This window comes from Molossus molossus, unplaced genomic scaffold (genome assembly GCF_014108415.1).
Source record: "Molossus molossus isolate mMolMol1 unplaced genomic scaffold, mMolMol1.p scaffold_m16_p_14, whole genome shotgun sequence".
Taxonomy (NCBI): domain Eukaryota; kingdom Metazoa; phylum Chordata; class Mammalia; order Chiroptera; family Molossidae; genus Molossus; species Molossus molossus.
The window spans coordinates 5,273,819-5,294,201 of record NW_023425349.1 but is presented as its reverse complement, the minus strand read 5'-3'; the positions used below and the strand labels follow the sequence as shown (position 1 = coordinate 5,294,201).

General features: G+C 54.7%; 1 protein-coding gene across 1 annotated transcript in view; it reads left to right on the top strand.

The window, feature by feature from the left end:
- The window catches only part of HMCN2 (hemicentin 2), a 143,752-nt gene that overhangs the window by 7,494 nt on the left and 115,875 nt on the right, over positions 1-20,383 (top strand). The window contains exons 2-6 of the mRNA XM_036261616.1: positions 7,944-8,014; positions 9,123-9,281; positions 10,396-10,518; positions 19,081-19,252; positions 19,879-19,985. Coding sequence (XP_036117509.1) covers positions 7,944-8,014; positions 9,123-9,281; positions 10,396-10,518; positions 19,081-19,252; positions 19,879-19,985 — 632 coding nt within the window. The remainder of the gene's footprint in view (positions 1-7,943; positions 8,015-9,122; positions 9,282-10,395; positions 10,519-19,080; positions 19,253-19,878; positions 19,986-20,383) is intronic.

The following is a 20,383-nucleotide window of genomic DNA, read 5'->3' as shown; positions in this document are numbered from 1 at the left end:
CCTGTCCAAATTATACTGCTGTCTCCTCCTTCTCAAAGATTTCCCTTGTTTGAGACGTGTCCTGGTGTTCACCAGCTGAGCTCTGGGGACGCCCCTGGCGTCTGCTTGTGACCGCACCCTGTCGTTGATGCTGGCTCTTGTTTGTGGTCTTCCCCACCGGGTGAAGGAGATGCTTTCAAGCCTAATTTACTGATGGTAAACCAAAACGAAAACACCCCCAAAACAGAAAATAAAACACTCCACCGAGGATGAGTGCTGAATGTTAGCCGGTGACATCCTGGCTTTGTTGAGATGTCTCCGGCTGACCTGTGGATGGGGTTCCTTCTTTTTGAACTCTTTTTTTTCTTGTATGTTTTTATTGATTTTAAAGAGAGGGAGAGAGAAAGAGAGACAGAAACATCGATGAGATGGAGACATCAACATCAATCTGCCTCCTGCACACGCCCCCCCCAAGAGATCAAGCCCGAAACCCAGGCATGTGTCCTCACCGGGAATCGAACCCGCGACCTCTTGGTGCACGGATTGGCGCTCAGCCACTGAGCCACACCGGCTGGGCCCTTTTGGGCTCTTCCCACATTCCTTTTGTAAAGCCCTGCTGGGTCATGGTGGATGCTGCTTTAAGATACAGCTGGATTCTATCTGCCAGTGTTTTGTTTTAGGAGTTTTACATTTTGTTTCATGATGTATGATCAGTAAGTGATAGTCTCTCTCTGTGTTCTTTGTCGTTTTAGTATCAGGGCTTAGCTCGTTCCGTTAATAACCTAAATGAAGTTTCCCTCCAATCTTGCAAAATTATTATGTTTGTAAAATATTCCAGTCGTTCTACTCTAAAGGGATGCAAACAGCTTTGACGAAGTCTGTTTCCCCCCAGACCGTGTGTGCACCTCACTTGCATACACACACACACACTTTTCTATGATGTAGAAAAGGGATTGACCTGTGCTTATTGTTTGCAGCTTGTCCCCACCTCCCCACGCGATGTGGCGGGACCTCTTCCCTGTCAGGACCCAGAGACCCGCCCCCGTGTTTTTAATGGCTACAGAAGATGCTGCAGACGGGACCTCCGTCTGTCTTAGCCTTATCTTGATTCGTCCAGCCGTTCCCCTACTGTGGCTTTCCGTTAGTTTATAATAAACACATTCACATTTGCAAACGGATCGATAGGATAGGGTCCCAGAAATGCAGTTTCCCTAGGAAAGCCTCTGATCATTTTCAGTTTTGATAGATACCGGCCAACTGTCCCCCAAGCGTGCGGTACCATCTCGCCCCCCTGCCAACAGTGTGGGACTGCCTTTCCCCACACCCTGGCTGGCCTCGGGACCTCACTCTTCCCTTTCTGGCTAATTTGCTAGGTGAGAAATGGCGACCCAGGTCAATTTGCATATGCTTGATTGTGGGGGAGTCTGAGCATCTTCTCTGGGTCCCCGGGCACACCGGCAGCGTTGCTCAGTGGTTTTCCCTGGCCAGGGCGTGGATGCCGGCAGGCAGGGCGGAGTGTTCAGTGACAGGGCTGCCTGGGAGCTGGGGCGGCTGGGCTTCTGGACGCGTGCTCTGTGGGGGGTGTGCGTGTGTTTACTGTAACATCGCTATTAACCAGCACGCACCATGAAGCAGACACGATCGGTCTTGCTCTGAGGGGGAGAGTCCAGCCGCTTGGCCTGGCCCCCATGTTCCTCTCCTTGGAGGCTGGGAGGTCTGAGCCGTGAGTTGGTTTGGGCACGTCTGTGCGTACCATTGATGACAGCTCATCAGAGGGCAGCATTCCTGCCTGGGCCTTCAGGGTGAGTCTGTGCAGGGCAGGGTGGCGAGGAGAGACCAGCGTGCCTTTGGGAGGAGCACGGAGGTAAGGAGGCAGGGGGTCTGAGGTGGAGGCTGCCCGAAGGGGCTGGCGTGGGCTAGGTGTGCTGGTTCGACTTCACAGCGTGAGTCTGCTCCGAATGGATCCCCCACAGACCCATCATTCACTTACTCAGTGTTTGATTCTCGAGGGTTACTGTGGGCCAGGCAGGGTGCCAGCTTGCGGTGGCATCTGCAGTGTAGCCAGGCCCACAGCCAAGGGTCAAGTTCATTGACCACAACGCAGTCCAAGTTCCAAAGAGGCCCAGGCTGCCCTGAGAGGTGGGGACGGGAGGGACGTTTGAATTAGGTGGAAAGGAGTTGGATGGGTGGGAGAGGGTCCCAGCGGGATGAGGAGGTGGGCAGAGGGACGGCAGGAATGTGGATCCGAACATCTGGAAGACAGGGAGGGTTGGCCGATGTGGACGCTCTGGGCAGAGCCAGCCTCCAGTGGCTGTTCAGGGCCAGAGACCCTCACGAGGAGGCCTCAAAGACTCGGGTTCCAGACTCCTGGACACCAAAGAGGAGGCCGAGGAAGGTTCTGGGGCCACTTTGACTCTTTGGACAGAGCCACCTGGCCTGTGGGTTCCTGCCCTACCAGGTCTGTCTTTGGGAGGTGCCGTCAAGGGACACACCCAGACCTGTGCTTGGGAACATCAGCTGTCTAGAAGCTGCTGGACTTCATTTTCTCCAGCCCCTGTCTTAGAAATGGGAGAACGGAGTCCCAGAGAGGGAACGCGACTTGTCCACAGCGGTGGCAGATTGTGGGATCCCGCTGGGGCCCCCTGCAGTGGGAAGGGAGAATGTCGCGTCCAGGGTCGGCGCCAGATTCAAGCCTCACTTTTGAGAAGTGGGGGAGGGCAGGCCCCAGGAAGAGTCCCTGAAGTGATGTCTTTCTGAGACTGGACCCCTAGTGCCTGGCTGTGGCCTTGACTGACGACTGGGACACACGAGGCTGGGGGAGGTGCTGGAGCACCCCCTGGGTGCAGGGCCGGGGCCTTCCGCCCCTGCGTGCTCCTCACATGTCCCCGGGGTTCCACACCCTCCTCTTGTCAAATGAAAGAAGTCGGAGTATGAAGAGATGATTCCAGGCTGGCTTCTGGGGCTCATATGCTCAAGGCTCGGCACAAGTGGTCAGGTCACGGATCGAATCATCCCTGTGGCTGGCGGGCTCTGCTCTGAGGGACTGCATGCCCATCTGCCCAGCTGTTTGGCATGTCCCCACCTTCAGTAACGAACCTCCCTCCCCCTGCAGAATCGGGAATGAGGGACTGGGAGACAGGTTCCAAGCATCTGTAGCTTCGTGGGTAGTGGAAAACTTGGATCTGGGGTTAGACGAACCCAGGTATGAATCCCATCTCTGCTGCTTTCCTGTTGCAAGACCTTGGCAGATTGTTTTACCTCCCTGAGCCATAGATTTGCATCTAGGGTATGGAGATACTAAATAGTAGACTTCACAGATAGCTGTGAGTTTTTTCTGAGTGAATGTATGCTAAGTGCATAGAACAAAACTTGGTGTTTAGTAATATTAAAATAATGGTAGCTGTTGTCATCATCATCACCATCATCAACAGTATCATCACTACCATAATCATCACCACCACCGTCATCATCACCATCATCATCACCATCACCATCATCACTATCATCACCATCGTCACCATCATCACCATCTTCATCACTATCACAATTGTCACCATCATCACCATCATTACTATCATCACCATCGTCACCATCATCACCATCATCAATATCATCATCACCATCATCACTGTCATCACCATCATCATCACCATCACCATCATCACTATCATCACCATCGTCACCATCATCACCATCTTCATCACTATCACAATTGTCACCATCATCATCACTATCATCACCATCATCACCATCATCAATATCATCATCACCATCATCAATATCATCATCACCATCATTACCATCATCGTCACCATCATTACCATCATCGTCACCATCACCACTATCATCACCATTGTCACCATCATCACCATCTTCATCACTATCATCACAATTGTCACCATCATCACCATCATCACCATCGTCACCATCATCAATATCATCATCACCATCACTATCATCACCATCATCGTCACCATCATCACTATTATCACCGTCATTGTCACCATCATCACCATCACAATCATCACTCTTGTGTTTGCAGACAGTATATAGCTTTTGGCATAGGGCACAGACTTTGGAGCCAAATCTGTGGATTTGGATGTTGTTCTAAGTTGAATAGTGTTCTCACAAAATTCAAGTCCTTTCCGAAACCTCAGAGTGAGACCTTATTTGGAAATAGGGCCATCGGAGATGTAACTAATTAAGATGAAGTCATACTAGAATAGAACGGGCCAACATGACTGGTGTCCTAATAAGAAGAGACAGAGGCAGACACAGAGAGAAGGCCCTGTGACAGCTGGCAGAGTGGGAGTGATGATGTGTCTTACAAGTCAAGGAACAGTTTATCTTGCCAAGTAGAACCACGACCAGAATCAACTCCCTTTGACGCTTCTTGACCTTCCACGAAAGAAAGTACAGTCCTCAATCCTCAACTCTCCGAGTAGCAAGCACACAGACTGTAAAAGGGGGGGGTGTCCTTCCAACTGGAAGATGTTTCATTTATAATAACCCACATTCCCAACTTTATTTCTCATATTGCTGCAAAGAGGGGAGAACATGGTCAGCCTAGCACGGGTCTAGCACTGGGAACCATCGGGGTAAACTGACGTTGAGGACAGATCGTGATGTAGGGTCAGGGCCAACCAGTCACAGCGGCACACTGGGGCGCCTCACTCGATTTGCTGGCCACAGCAGTTGCTGTTGATGCTTTACCGGGTCACGTGAGCAAATCCCAGTAAAAGGGCGGTGGCTCTACCTTGGCTGGTAGACGGGCCAGAGACAGGAACATCTGTGGACAGGAAGACAGTTATGAGGGTTACTGAATTTGCATCCAAAGTCTTTTCAAATGACCTTGTCTTTGACCCAGCCATTCTACTCATAGGAATGTCTCCAAGGAAACAAAGTGGTGCTTATGTGTGATGTATGTAAAGACGTTCTTAGTGACATTGTTCATGATAAAAACTGGAAACAAAACGAGATGGGGTTGGGCAAGTCCATTATTAGACATTTATACAAAGCAAATCCTTTGCAGACATTAAAAATGATTTTGAACTGAGTAGTTGACCTTCTGGAAAGATGCTCACAATATGTTGTTCAGTGAAAAGAATCGAGTTAAAAATAGTATGTTATTTATACTTAAATAGAAATTCTGTCTGTAATAGTCTGCACTCATGGAAGGTATACTTAATGTTTACGAATATGCACAAGAGTTTTGAAGGTTATATATAAAAATAAAAATGATGAGTTCTGGTTGGTAGAATTCCCTTCTCTTTCTGCCTGTCTGGAATTTCTGTGTGTAGTTCACAGGGAGCAGTTATCAAAAGCCCAGATTCTGGAGTTGTACAGACCTAGATTTCGATCCCAGTTCTGCTGCTGCCTGGCTGTGTGACTTTGGGCAAGTTACTTAACCTCTCTGGGCTTCTGTTGTCTCTGTAAAATGTGCCTAAGACTTGGACCTATGGGTGGCAGGGAGAATTCAGTCAGCTAATACTCAGGAAGCATCTCAGCACAAGTACTTGGTACTTAGTAAGTGCATAGTAAATGCATCACCAATGTCATACATATATTTACAATGCATATGTGTGTGATAAAGAAATAACAAACGTTGAGTAAAATGATTGAATTCGAGGACTTATATTGGAGCAAGACTGTCCTTGCCCGTCAGCCTCACATGACACTGCTGGCCGGAGCCTGGACAATAAATAATACGTTCATGGCCCTGGCTGGTTTGGCTCAGCAGTTAGACCAGAGAGACCCGGGTTCAGTTCCCGCTAAGGGCATGTACCTCGGTTGCAGTTTGTCCCCGGCCCTGGTTGGGGTTGTGTGGGTGGCAACCAGTCGATGTGTTTCTCTCACATCAGTGTTTTTCGCTCTCTCTCCTTCCCTCTCTCCCTCCTGCTCTATCTGAAGATAAATGCAGGAATGTCCTCGGATGAGGATAAAAAAAATAATAATAATACGTTCGTGTCAGCAGGGCCTGCCCCCATTGCTGAGTCTTCGCTTTGTGCCAGGCTCTCTGCCCGGCCTTTCCCTGCCTGTCTCCCCCGAGTTCTCAGCGAGGACAGACGGTATTCTACGCCTTGGTTACAGACGGGGGTCTGAGCCCGGGACAGTGAAGTCAGCCCTGAGAGGCCCCACGGCTGGTGCAGGATGGAGCCAGGATCGCAAACGGATCTGTCTGAGGTCGAAGGCCGGCAGTTTGGCTGCGGCGTTGTCGCAGAGGGAGGGGGCCGTGGGCAGGAAGGGTGACGTCAGAGCAGGCGAGGAAGGGGCTGCTGGGTGTGAGGAATAGTGCAGAACACACAGGCGGGGCCGCTGGGGGCTGAGGCTTCCGTGTGCGGCCACGAGCGGGGGTAGACGCGTCCTCGATACTTGCGGATGAACACTGGCTAATCCGTGGGCTTCCTTCCCTAGGCAGGGTCGCCGTCTGCTGCCTAGTTAACGAGGATGGGAATTATTTGAGGGTGACTGGGATTTAGGATTCTCGAACTAAAATCCGTCCATCTCTAGAGTTCACCAAGGACACCAATGAACAAATTTCCAAAGAGATTGGATTCTGTTCAGCCCTGCACCCCGTTATCCACATGGCCACAGGGCGAGTTGAAACTCTAGTCCCGTTTCAGTCTCACGTTAGCTGTGGCTTTCAATTACTGCCATTAAAAAAAATCTTTTTGGTGGGAAACATTTCAAATATATACAAAGTAAGCAGAAGAGTATAATCAATTCCCACATACCCATCACCCAGCGTCACTGAATATCAAGGAAACGCTGTCGTTCTTGCTTCTGTCTCCTCCCACCGGCCACCCCCCACTCACTGAGGATCATTTTCATAGTCTTTCCTTAGGAGATGAGATTTACATACATGGAAACGCACAAATCTTCACTCTTCACCCTGACAGACGGATACCATGGGGGGACCCACACTCCTGTCCCAATATGGCAGATCTCTGTCTGAGATGGTTCCTTTGCATCTCCCCATCCCCCAGACAACCTCTGTCCTGATTTTGTCACCTTAGGTGAACTCTGCCTGTTCCAGAACGTCCTACAGACGGAACCATATAGTGTGCATGCCCGTGACTGGCTCCTCTCGCAGCAGGATGTCTGCGAGACCCATCCACGTGGCCGCCTGGATTGGTAGCTTGTTCTGCTCCCTGTGAGTCGTGTTTGATTATGTGAATAAACCAGAGTTTGTTTATTCACTCACCAGTGATGGACAGTTGGCGTCTCCCTGGCTCTGGGCTCGTACGAGTACAACTGTCAGGGACATTTCAGCACGTCTTGGCGCGGACGTGTTTTCTTTCCTCTCGGGTAAACACCTGGGACGCGGAGCACCCGGTCGCAGGGCAGCGGCCTGGTTCACTCTTTGGAAATTTCCACTCGCCTTCCCCAGTGGCTGGGCCATTCCGCATCGCCACCGGCAGGGTGTGAGGTCCGCGGCTCTATCCTCTGTGGCTTTTGGTGTAGTCAACCTTTGGAATTCAATTCTGCTCCTTTTAAATGAGCTAATAGACGGGCGGGACTTCTGGAAGATGTTACTCTTGTTGATCACCGGGGTGTTGCAGATGCTGTGAGGTCCAAACATTCTTTGCTCCAGTCTCTGTGTCTTTGTTTTCCCAGAATTTCTTTCCCACCGGCGATGGGAGCGATGGGCTGGTAGACTGAGGATCCTAGGGGCGTCAGAGTCACAAAAGACGGGGAACATGCTGTTCTGAGGGAGGAGCCGGGTCGCCCGTGTCTCATCTCTGTGTCCCCCTGGAGCTCTGGGCCGTGCGGAGCAGGGCAGGCGGCCAAGTGGCCTGACCTCCCCTCCAGGGTGGACTCCGGCAGGTCTGGGAGCTGCTCCCTCACAGCTTCCTGGGGTCTCCGAGGCCCGGACCGTGGGCTGTGGCACCCAGTGAAACTGCGGCCCACGGAGGCCAGCACCTGGGAGTCCACGCCCACCTGGGCCCCTCTCTCTCCCACAGACATCGGCCCGGTGACCCTCACGGCGGACCCAGCGGTGTTTCAGAGGGAGCTGAGAGAGCTGTACGTGCAGGTGGGCTGTCCTGCCTCTGGCCGCCGCTCTGGGCCTTTCTCCCCGTCCACGCCAGGGGCCCAGGCTTTGAGCCTCCCAGGGGCCAGGAGGGTGGCTTCCAGCCCCCGCCGGTACCTGCCTCCCAGCTCTGCCCAGGGCCTGCATCCTGTGGCTTGGGGATCCTGGAGACTCTGTTTCTTGGGGTTCCTTCCTTTATTCAGTGAACCAAGTCCCTGCAGGAGGCCCTGTGCCTGGCGCGTAGTAGGTGCTGATGATGTAGTGAATGGACCAAAGGTGGATGGTGCGGTAGCTGGAGGATCCATGAGGGTCCAGTTCAGACCCCAAACCCAGGCCTGAGACTGAGTCCGACGCCCCATGGCCACCTGGGCTTCTTTGCCACACTGAACACCCTGGTTCAGCATCTGTCCTGGCCCCGCCCACTGAGACCAGCAGCTTCCTGAGGGCAGGGACCCCGCCTGTTGGTCTAGCTCCCTGCAGTTCCCCCGGACCAGAAGGGGGCCCAGACAGAAGGGGTGAATGTGGGTGAATGGAGAGGGGCATTTCGTGCAGGCCTGCCGCTGGGCGGGGGCAGCCTGGGTGACCAGGGCCGGCTCCCTTCTGCAGAGAGCGCCTGTCTGGGGCGAAGGTGTGTGTATTTGGGATCCATTCAGGGCAGGCTACACAGGATTTGGGCAGGTGGCTTTGAATACTTCCCCAGTGCCCACCTCTTCCCCTCAATCCTCTAAGCCTCGGCTGACGTGTGGCTCCTTTGGGGCATCTGTCAGATGTCCCCGTGGCTCCCCACCCTCCTCCCCCACTCGTAACACTCATCACAGTGGTAATTAAATCATCATGCTGTGCTCATTAATGTAGTGCCTGCCTCCCATGCCAGAGCCCACGGGAGGGACCGTGTCACTGTTGCATGGCTGATTGAATGAATGATGCTGTCCAAAGTCTGAGCAGGTTGGGTGCTGCATGGTGTCTCAGGAGGGGAGTGACAGGGGCCTGGCCTGACCCCTGGATGGGCAGGACAGAGGGATTCCCCCCTTTCTGTTGGTTTTGGAGGTGTTTCTGGGGCGCCCGCCTAGAGGAGGTGGGCAGCAGCCGCTGACACGCCCCCGTCCTCCAGGGAGGTGGTGACTGCCCCGAGATGAGTGTGGGGGCCATCAAGGCTGCGGTGGAGGTCTCCTACCCTGGCTCCTTCATCTACGTCTTCTCGGACGCCCGGGCCAAGGACTACCACAAAAAAGACGAGCTGCTGCAGCTCCTGCAGCTTAAACAGTCACAGGTGAGCTAGCCGGCCTCGGGCTCTTGAGTGTGGGGGACTCGAGGGGTCCTGAGGAAGCTGGGGTCTCCAGCACGGGCAGCCCCGAGCCCCGACGACGACAGCAGAGTCTGGGTGCTTCTCATCCACCACCCGGGGTCCAGGCTCCACCAGCCATGCCGGCCAACCCCCCGTCCCAGCAGGTCTGGTGAATTCCAAGCGTGTTCTCCTGCTCCGGGGTCCCGCCCACCAGGGCTCGCGCCTCCCCGGTGAGGCCGCTCAGTGATGGAGACCGCAGGCTCTCGCCTCTCACACCTGTGACGTCTGCGCCATCCGTCTTCCTGCTGGGGTCGCCTCGGCTCCCCTCTCTGCTGCAGGCGCACGGCGCCCTTTTCCCGCTGCCTGGGGATCTAGAAGACATGCTGGGGCCTTGGCTTTCCCCAGAGGGTGGGGGAGGGGCGTGTGGGGAGTGGGGAAGGCGCCCTCGGACATCCTGGGGCTGGGACAGGTTCTCCGTTCTCCCATCTAGAGCAGACTCCCTCCTTCCTCCTCTGCAGCCTCCAGGGGCCGCTCGGAGCTGGGTCAGTTCCCATGCCTTTCCTGGTAGATTTAATAACAGCTCCCCTCTTTTTTTTAATTTAATTTAATTTTTTTAATCCTCACCTGAGGATATTCTTCCATTTATCTTCCGATAGAGTGGGAGGGAGGGAGAGAGTGGGAGAGAGAAACATCGATGGAGAGAGATACATTGACCAGTTGCCTCCTGCACGACCCCAACCAGGGCCGGGAACTGAACCAAAACTGAGGTACGTGCCCTTGACCGGAATCGAACCTGAGACTCTTCGGTCTGCGGGCCGATACTCCAACCACTGAGGCAAATGGGCCAGGGCAACCGCTCCCGTTTATTGAGCACCTTCTGTACTCCCGGCCCCGTGCTGAGCCCTTGACCTTGACCCGCATCAGTCCTGATCCCCAGGGGCTGGGTACTCTTATCATTCCCGTTTTACAGATGTGGCCCCTGAGCCCAGAGAGAGGCACGGGCTCGCCCTGGTCACTCCTCCCTGTTTTGTCCCTGCCACTCACAGCTGAGGAAGGTGGCCGGGGAGGCCACGAGCCAGGCGGCACGTCTCTCTTCCAGGTGGTCTTTGTGCTCACTGGGGACTGCGGCGACCGCACGCATCCTGGCTACCTGGCCTACGAGGAGATCGCTGCCACCAGCTCTGGGCAGGTGTTCCACCTGGACAAGCAGCAGGTGACCGAGGTGAGCCTTCTCCGACCACCCTGGGTCTGGTGTCTCTGCCGGAGGCCATGTCATTATCGTAGGTGAGCAGTGCCGAGTGCTCACCAGTGGGAGGAGCTTAGGAAGCCCGTGCTCTGGGCTTTATGTGCTCTCACCAAACCCTCCTCCCCACCCCCACCCCAAGGGCAGGGCTACAGGTTCTGATTTTGCAGGGAAAGAGGCATGAAGAAGCACCCTGGATTCTAGCCTGGGTACCACAGCTGGTCCAGGCTGGCAGGGTGGGCCTCGCAAAGTCTGGCAGAGCTGGGGTTTGCAGTGAGCTTCGCCCAGAGTCCGGGAGCCCAGAGGCAGGTGGGTGGGGGCGTAGGGCGGCCATCAGATTCAGGCCGTGTTGCCGGGACAGGACATCCTGCTTGAGGACTTGGCCGAGAGGGGCTGGCTCGGCCCTGTGGCCTGACATTCAGGGCTGGCAACAGTCTGGATTCACTCAGCTTGGCACCGACCAGGTGTCTGTGTCCTTGGACCAGGTGCCTGCCCTTCCTGTCTGCCAGGCTCCACTGGCCACTCAGGGTTCTTCCCACTGTCTTTCTGCCGTACAAGTCCTTTCCTTCCCCGGAGCCGAGCGCCCCCTTCAGGGACGTGCCGATCGATGCCGATCAGGCCTCTCGGCGGAAGGACAGGAACACTCACTTCCGCAGCGTGGATACTGCTGCCTTGTCGACGGTGAGCTGTCGTCATGAACTCACTGAGCAGAGCTGGAAAATGATGCTCACGGCTCACTTTCTTGAGCCCGTGTGAGCCAGCTCCAGCATCCCACTGAATTCTTCCTTAAAAATTTTTTTTTCTTTTATTGATTTTTTTAGAAAGGAAGAGAGAGGGAGAGATAGAAACATTGATGAGAGAGAACATCAATTGGCCACCTCCTGCATGCCCCCCACTGGGGATCAGGCCCACAACCTGGGCATGTGCCCTGACCGGGAATCAAACTAGAGACCTCTTGGTGCCTGGGTCTACGCTCAGCCACTGAGCCACACTGGCCGGGCCGACTGAATTTTTCTAAAACAAATCCGAACCACACGTCCCTCCTGTTGTCCCCTGGGAAGGTCCAGACCTTACCTGACCTCTGCCTCTGACCTCATCGCCTGTGTTCTCCGCCTTGCCCGTCGCCTCCGCCCTGCTGGCCTCTCTGCTGATCCTTCAGTGTCTCATGCCGTTTCTACCCCAGGGCTTTTGCTCATGTAGCTTGTTTTCCCCACTCTGCTTTCCCTGCCTCCTTCTCGTCTTCCCAGTCTCAGCCAAAACGCATCTCAGGGAGACCTTCCTTGATTTCCCATCAAGATGAAGTCTCCTCCTCTGTCAGCTCCTGGTGCTGCTTCGCATAGTTGTAACTTTACAACTGGGAGCTCCCTGAGGGCGGAGCCGTTATGGGTCCCGTTTGCTACTGTATCCCCAGCACCTCTGCAGCCACCAGCACAGAGCAGATGCTTGGTAACTAGCTGGCCAGTGGCCGGACGGGGTCCCTTGCGCCTGAGGCCCTGGGAGCAAGAAGGCGAGGGAGGCCCCAGCCTGGAGGCGGCCCTGTCTCCTCTTGGAGAGGGTTTCGTGTGTTGTATATTTATGGACGGAAGAGAACAGTCCAGCCTGTGTTTAGATTAGCGTGCCTTAAGTCCCTGTTGACAGATGGCGTTTATGGCTCTCTGTGACACGTTAGGCTTTGTTTTTGGCTTGTCCGTCTGTTCCGGCACCGCGCCGGCCAAGCCAGGGTGGAAGGCATTTCACGGTGCAGAGATGGCTTGGTCCTGTCCTTGTTTTGGGGGAGACCTGCTTGGGTTCCTGCCAGGGCAAATAGACGGCAGGGCCAGTGGCTTGCCTAGGTGTGGGGCTGGGATCCCCTGTTCTCTCCCTTGAAACTGGGGCAAACCCACCCATTCCTGGCCATGCTGCCAGGTTTCCGCCCTGGGAACCCGGCTGGGCACGCTCGGTGGGACCTCCGATGGCTAGAAGGAGCCACCTCCGAGTAGGGACCTGGATCCCGCCTTCCTGGACACAGCTCTGTCGTCTGTTAGCTTAATGCCTTGGACCTGGCCCCTTCCAGATGTTCCCAGACATTCGGCAAGCCTGGGAAAGCGGCCGGGGCAGCCAGGACTGTGGTCATCCTTCCAGGAGAGGGAATGATGTCTTTGCCCCAGCCAAGGGCACTTCGGCCGGAGCAGGAGCCCTCAAGCTGCAGAAGCCCCCAGACCGCGCACGCGTGGTTAGTCCTCTTACCTTTCCAAAGCAGGCCCCGTGCGGCAGCAGCGGCACATTCGCGTTCTCGCTCCCTCCCCCCCTTACTGAGCATCTGCTTTGTGCCCGTGCGGCAGAGGTACTGGGGGGCATGGTGGGGTCCTGCATCAGGCTGGGGGCCCAGTGCTTAGGAGCACTGGGCTTTTTCCAATTTTTCCAATTTGGGACCCCCCTCCGCCCCGGGCAGGGGTAATTTAGAGCCTTTGCAATCCTTCAGCAGACGGGGAGGCAGGCAGCACGCCCCCGGGGCCTGTCTCTGAGGCGTGCGGCTTTGATTAAGACCTAGCTGGTCCAAGAAGCCACTTGTCCCAGCACAGCTGTGCCCCAGGCTCCCTCCCCGTTCAGTATGCTGTCACCAGCCCCGGTGGACTGGGTCAGAATTTCTGGGCAATCCCCATCAGCCTGCAGCCTTCCTGGGCCCCGGAAGTCCCGTTCTGGGGACTCAGACCCTTCCCCTGTCTAGCACCAGAAGTTACAAATATGGTAAATGGCCCAGATTCCGTGCATCGACTGGGGAAAAGGTTGAATGGCCTTCTCAGACAGTGCGCGGGGGAGGGGAGGTCTGACCAGGTGGTTCTGATTAACAGCCCAGGAGGCACAGGCCCCAGGGATGACTTCATCCTGGACCCATCCAGAGGAGGAGGTGTGGTGGAGGGTTAGGGCCACACGCTGGCCTCGGACTCCAGCGTTGCCACCTCCTGCAGTGTGACCTGGAGCAGTGTTACCTCTCTGAGCCTGTTGCTCGTGTGCACAGTTGCACAGTTGGGTTATGAGCGCCCCTGCCGAGTGATGGTGGTGAGGGTGCAAGGCCAGTCGCTGGGAGCCCTCGGTGAGGGTGGCGGCTGTGACCCCAGCCCCTGTGCTTTGGTGTGGCACCCAGAATACATCCCCGGCTCCAGTGACACCCCTGAAGTCTACGAGCTCTCTCTGGGCAAGGTGCTCAGGAAGGTCGAGCCTGGGACGGGTACTCTGGTGCCCGGTGGGCAGGGCCTGAGCTCTCTCGCTGTCAATGCCCGTGAGCTTCCTGATGCTACAGGGCCCAGGAGGGGCCCTCCATGTTCCGATCTGGGTTCGGAGCCCATTCGGGCCTTGGCTTCCCCTCTCGGCTTCTTCAGCTGCCTTGGCTGTCAAGTGTCGTGGGAGGGGCCTCGGGGGATGATTTGTCTGCTCGAGGGCTGAGCAGCAGCCATCTGGCCAGGGTAGCAGGCCCGGATTCTTTCATTCCTTCCCCATCAGTGACAGAGACGCATTGCTGGCTCCCAGGCCCCCGGTCCCGCGAACATCTGGAAGCCATTGCTTTCGCCAAATAAACACTCGGCTTGCTTGATGAAGGCCTCTTCTCGGAAGGCTCCATGGACCCCACTCTGCGCCCCGGGGGCATCGCAGGGGCCAGAAGGTCTTGCCCCCAGTCCTGGGCCAACAGGGGTCTGGCCTTGCTGTGGGCAAGAGGGTCAGCCCACGCCCCCAGCTCCTGGGTGGTCGTGTGCTCCCAGGGGCCGGCACCTCCTGGCGAGGCCACCGGCATTCTGTCCCATCTCAGCCCTACCCATGGTTCAGTAGCCTAAACTCCCGGGCCTCTTCCCTCCATCAGAACATTCTAGAATGAGCTTATAATGACAGTTGCAACACAGTAGCGGTATGACTTATCTGGGTGATTGTCAACTGGTACTGCCACCACCTCCTGGCAGCTTTGCTCAGTTATGATTTCCTCCCGACTCCTGACAAGGCCTGGCCCAGAGGGGACTGTGGTGGCCGAGCTGTTCCCCTGCAGCTGGGGGCCTCACTTCTGCCGGCTCCTGTCCGGCTGGGAGCCTGGCTGCTGCCTCCTTCCAGCCCCTCCCCCCATGAAGGATCTTGGTGAAGACAGGTGGGACCCTTTCAAGAGAAACGTTACTTAGAAAGCTAAGCAAAACAAAAGAGTGAAGAAGTTGCAAGCATAAAACCAGATGTGTTTTCAGAGCACAGTATTCTTATCCTGTGACAACTGAAATTGAGCTGTCAAATCTAGGCACGCAGGTTCTAGCTCAGTCTAAACAAAACATGCATTTTCGAAGTCTCGGGCAATTCGTCCAAGTCCTTTCCTCTCCATGGAAGATCCCATGGTCCGCAGAGCTAGAGGATAATGATTTCGAGCAAGGATGGCCAACATACAACACGCCTAATACACCCCTTCCTGATGCCACATCCATGGCAGACGCTGCTAGTCGATCACAGGGCTTTTAAGAATTGAGGCAGAACGTGGCTTCTCATGTCTTCTTCAAACAGTATTCCAGGAAGCCACTTCCTGTTGATTAGAATTGCTGAGCAACAGAAAACCACTATAATTGCTCAGGTACATACAGGTGGGGTAAAAGCACTTTTATAGTTGTTTGCATGGAAAATAGTACAACGCATGCTCTTTATAAGGGACATTTACTTAAAAAATTACTATGGAAAATGTCAAAGATATAGAACAGTAAAAAGAATGTTTCTACCACCCAGCTGGAGTGTCTCAGTGGACTAAGTGTCGTCCCATGGACTTGGAGGTCATGGGTTCGATTCCTGGTCAGGGCACATGCCGGGGGTTGCAGGCTCGATCCCTAGTAGGGGACCTACAGGAGGCAACCAACTGATTTTTCTCTCTCACTTTGATGTTTCTATCTCTCTCTTCCTTCCTTTCTCTCTCAAAAAATAAAATCAATTAAAACATATTTTAAAAAAAGAATGTATGCGCCCTGGCCGGTTTGGCTCAGCGGTTAGAGCGTTAGCCTGCGGTCCGGAGAGACCTGGGTTCGGTTCCCGCTAAGGGCATGTAACTTGGTTGCAGTTTGTCCCCAGCCCTGGTTGGGTCGTGCGGGTGGCAACCACTCGATGTGTCCCTTTCACGTCGATGTTTCTCTCTCTCTCTCTCTCTCCCTCCCACTCTATCTGAACAAAAAATGGAGAAATGTCCTCGGGTGAGGATTAAAAAATAAAATAAAATAAAATAAAATAAAGAATGTGTGTACCAGCTAGATCTAGCCATTAATATTTTAGCTTCACCTGCTTCATCTCTCTCTCTCTCTCTTTTTTTTGGGGGGGGGGGTGTTAATCCTCACCCAAGGTTATTTTTTCCATTGATTTTTGAGAGAGAGAGAGAGAGAGAAACATCAATGTGAAAGAGATACATTGATTGGTTGTCTCCTGAACATGCCCTGACCGGGGTGGGGATCAAACCTGCAGCCCAGATACATGCCCTTGACTGGGAACCAAACCTGTGACCCTACGGTGCACAGGCCGATGCTATAACCACTGTGCAACATTGGCTAAGGCTCTCTCCATACTTTTTTCTTTTCCCCCAATTTTTACTAATTTATTTTTGTTACAGATGTTTCTCCTCCCCACCCCAGACACCTCTCCCCCCCCCACTCCGGCATTGTTGTCTATATCCATTGGTTATACATACATGCATATAAGTTCTTTGGTTCATCTCATCCATCCCCCTCGCCCTCCTACTTTGAGGTTTGTCAGTCTGAATCCACACTTTTTCTGAATCATGACAACTCACCCATAAATAATTCAGCATGGATTAAAAAAAAAAAATTGTCTCCAACATAACCTATCATGTAATTAAGAGCACTTTCCTAGTATCAACTGACGAGTCCACATTCAAATTTTCCTTGTTGTCCTCAGAATGTCTTTATAACCGCCTTTGTCCAGTTGGGATTTAATCAAGGGTGGTGCGTGTCATCCGGCTGCTATGTCTGTGAAGTCCTCTTACATCTGGAACAGTCTCCCTTATTTCTACGCCACTGACTTGTTGAAGAGGGACCGGTCCTGCCATGTCCCAGGTTCCGGATTTATCTGATTGCTTCCTTATGGTGCTAACTCGTTCCTTTGTCTCCTCCATCTCCCCTGCACGAGGAGTTAGCTCTAAATGACCGACTTGAGGGAGGCCAGCCTTTTTGGCAGGACTAGTTCATAGCTGGTGCTGTGTGTATTTTCTATTACATCATGCCAGGAGGCGAATCATGTCTGACTGTCCTACTATTACTGGTGATAAGTTTGATGGCTGGGTCGGGGTGATGACAGCCAGCTCTCTGCATTGGAAGGCCTGTTTTCCTGTGTGCCTCAGGTGGTCGTTGGGGCGATGCTGCGGCTCCCCGCGGATGTCCAGTTCCCCGTCAACCTTTCAGCCAACGGTTTCAGCGGCCTCCGAGGATGCCTGCCCGAAACACTTATTTCATTAGGGGTTGCAAAATGGTGATTTCCTAATTGCATCATTCCTTCCACATTTATTAGTGGGCATTCTTCCATGAAGAAGAGCTTTTGCTCATCGACGGGAATGATTCGGTTTCTCCGAAGCCCGATTCCCACAGAAAGGGCAGGGATCACACTTTGCTCTCGGTCTCTAATTAAGAAGTCGCCTTCATTGGTGACAAGTGAGGTTTTATTGTTTTGAATTCGGCGTTTCTGTTTGGAGTATTATTACGGGCACACGGATTACGCCATTCAATGTGTTTCAATCAATTACTGTTACTCTATTTTGGGCTCAGATGTTTCCGAATTTAGCCCGTGAGGGCTCCTGCAAGCTGGTCCCTGTGCCCTTTGAATATGCCCCATTCGAACCTCCTTGCTTTCTGGAACTGCCAGTTGTCCCAGGCTTACCTTGTAAATTGCCTGCCCCGGACTTGGAATCGGCCATTTGTCGAAGGACCCCTAGTGGGGAATGGTGTTAGCGTCTTAATTCACTTGGAGTGCATGTATATACAAATAAAATACCTGTAGTTCTCTTTTGCACTTGGCTATAAGAGAAAATATTGGTTCAGAAAACATGAACGTCCTTGCTTCTTTGCTTTATCCTACGAGATACAAAGCATAGTTTCACAACCACGAGACTGATTGTTCTGCCAACTAAAAGCTACTGAATGAAGGTTTCTTGGCAGTTCCCTTTGTCCTCGGGGCGCCCCCTACGGGCAAGTAGAGTTGCACCCCTGGGTTTTCAGTTCCCTTGAGGTTATTCTCTGTCTCTGCTTATGGTACCAACTTGCCACCCATTCAGGTTCATGTCTCATTTTGTTTCCGTTTTCGGGTTTGCACAGGATGCTCCTTGAAGTCACTTGGCCGGGAAAGAGAGGTTCCGACCGGGGAGCCCCTCCTCCCCCTCTCCGGGCTTCCTTGCTGGAAACCGGGAGGCTTGGCTGTTGAAAGGAGGAGGCGTGAGCCGGGGGTGGGGCTGGTGGATGAAGTGAGCCGGGGTGTCTGCGAGGTGAACCTCGCGGCCCTGATCAGGAGGCGTGTACCTGTCACACTCAGTGAACACACGCAGCCACTGAGCTCAGGCATAGCAGAGCGTCTGTGCCTTCGCGGGCCTCCCAGCCCAGCAGGGGAGACAGGCCTGAATCTAATAAGTATGACTACTTGGGGTGCAGATGGCCGCAAAGGAGCGCATACGAGGGAACCCAACCTGTTTGGGAGTGGAGGGACCTCTTCAAGCTGAGAGGTGCAGAGTAACTGAAGAGGGGGAAGGGCATCTCTGCAAAGGGAACACGTGTGGTGGGGGCTGCTCAGGGAGCCAGGGGGGTCCAACCCAGCAAACATGGGGGGAGTCAGGAGCACAGTGACCTTGGGTCAGGTTGGATGGTGAACCACAGAACAAAGGGTCTTGAAAGCTGTGGGAGGGATTTGGAGACACAAAAGAATGTTGTGCTTAATGAGATGCCACCTTAGACTGGATCCAGGTTGTTGACATGGGATCCGTGCACTCATGGGGACAGTCTTTGTGGGAGGTGGACAACGCCCTAAAACCATTTTCTAAATGTGTGCTTAAGGGGCGTGCGATTCTTGGGGGAGAGTCCTTGCCTGTTACCTGATTTTCCGTGGGACCTGTCCAAACCGTGTAAGATTGTAGAATGAACAGGCAGTTATAGAAGCCAAGGATTTGTGATTTCTCAGTGTTATGAAAAGGATCAAGAGGAGACTGTCTTTGCAGCAGGTCCTCTCGGTCCTGCTTGGGGAGAGCATGGCACCCTGGTGGGGGTGGGGTCTGAGGCCCCTTGGGGGGTGATGGCGAACCACATTGGTCTGGGACAAGACTCCAGATCTCAGTCCAGGTGTCACAGCTTTGAGCCCATAGGCCAGGGGCTCATGCCGTGTGAATTGGGCCCAGTGGGCTCGGGGGCGTGGGGTGGCCTCCACGTGACCTGGAGAGCCTGTAGGCTGCCCGGAGCCCACGGGGAAACCAGATTCTGCACACAGCTGGCAGCCCGTTCGGGACCTGCCTTGGGTGGGCCGGGCGGCAAGGCGACGTGGTGGCATCTCCTCACGCCTGCCTCCCAGGTGCTGAAGTGGGTGGAGTCAGCGATCCAGGCCTCCAAGGTGCACTTGCTGTCCACGGACCACGAGGAAGAGGGCGAGCACACGTGGACGATCCCTTTCGACCCCAGCCTAAAGGAGGTCACCATCTCCCTGAGTGGCCCGGGACCCGAGATCGAAGTTCGAGACCCGCTAGGTATGTGTGCCCCTCCTTGTTGGCCCCGAGATTGAGCTGGGAGTCAGAATGGGACAAAGAGAAAGACCAGGGGGACAGGAGATTTGCATACAGGCTCTGGAAGCAAGGAGGGAGGGAGGGATGCCGGGGGGGGGGGGCAGAGAAGGTCCCGGTGGGTGAGGAAGCATGGGGGCTGGTAGAAGTCAAGGAGGGGATTAAGATAAGGACAGTCCTGGGGCCGGAGGCTCCCTCAGGGTCTTCCCACGCTCTCTCAGTGGGGTCCCTGCGGTGGCCTGCTGGGTCAGTCAGTCAATGAGTGGCACGTAGTATAGATGGGAAGCCGGGGTTCTGGGGGGCGGAATGACTGGTCAGGGTCACCCAGGGTCAGTGTGGTTCGGGCCTGGCCACCTGGCTCCACGGTGCTCTGAGGATGCACGAGTACCCAGCTGGGGGCAGGAGCACATCCCACACCGGGAGAGGGACGAGGGCGGAGTGCAGAACCAGGTGGGGCCGGGCGCCGCCTCTGGTCAGTTTCTCTGGGAAGCCTGAGGCTGGTGTTTGGAGAGCCAGGGGTTCCTGGGGACAGGGTGAGGCCTCTGTCCCCCCGGGTGCATGCTGGGGACTGAGCAGCCCTGGGTTTTCCACAGGGAGGATCCTGCAGAAGGACGAGGGCCTCAACGTGCTGCTCAACATCCCCGACTCGGCCAAGGTCGTGGCCTTCAAGCCCGAGCATCCCGGGCTGTGGTCCATCAAGGTAGGGGCCCTGGGCTCCAGTCTGTGGGGAGCCGAGACACCATCTGCTTCCTGCCTGCCTGGGGAGCCCGGGGGCCTGGGGAGCGAGGGCTGCAGCATGGCTGGTGACGTGGGCCTATGGGGACAGCCAGGGGCCAAGGGCAGAGGAGTCTTCACTTTGCACCAGGAAGAGGTGTGGAGTGGTCTGAGTTAGTTAGGGGGCATTTAAGGAGGACTCGGAGAAATGACCTGGGTGTCCTGAGGTGGGTGACTGAGCAGCTTGTCCAGGGAAGAAGACACAAAGGAAGTGAGGGTGACCTTGGAGGGGTGGCTGCGAGGAACAGGTCTGGCAGGGGCAGCGGGAGCCACTGTAACGGGCAAGGTGCTGGAGGCCGGGCCGGGGGCCGGCTGGACTCCCGA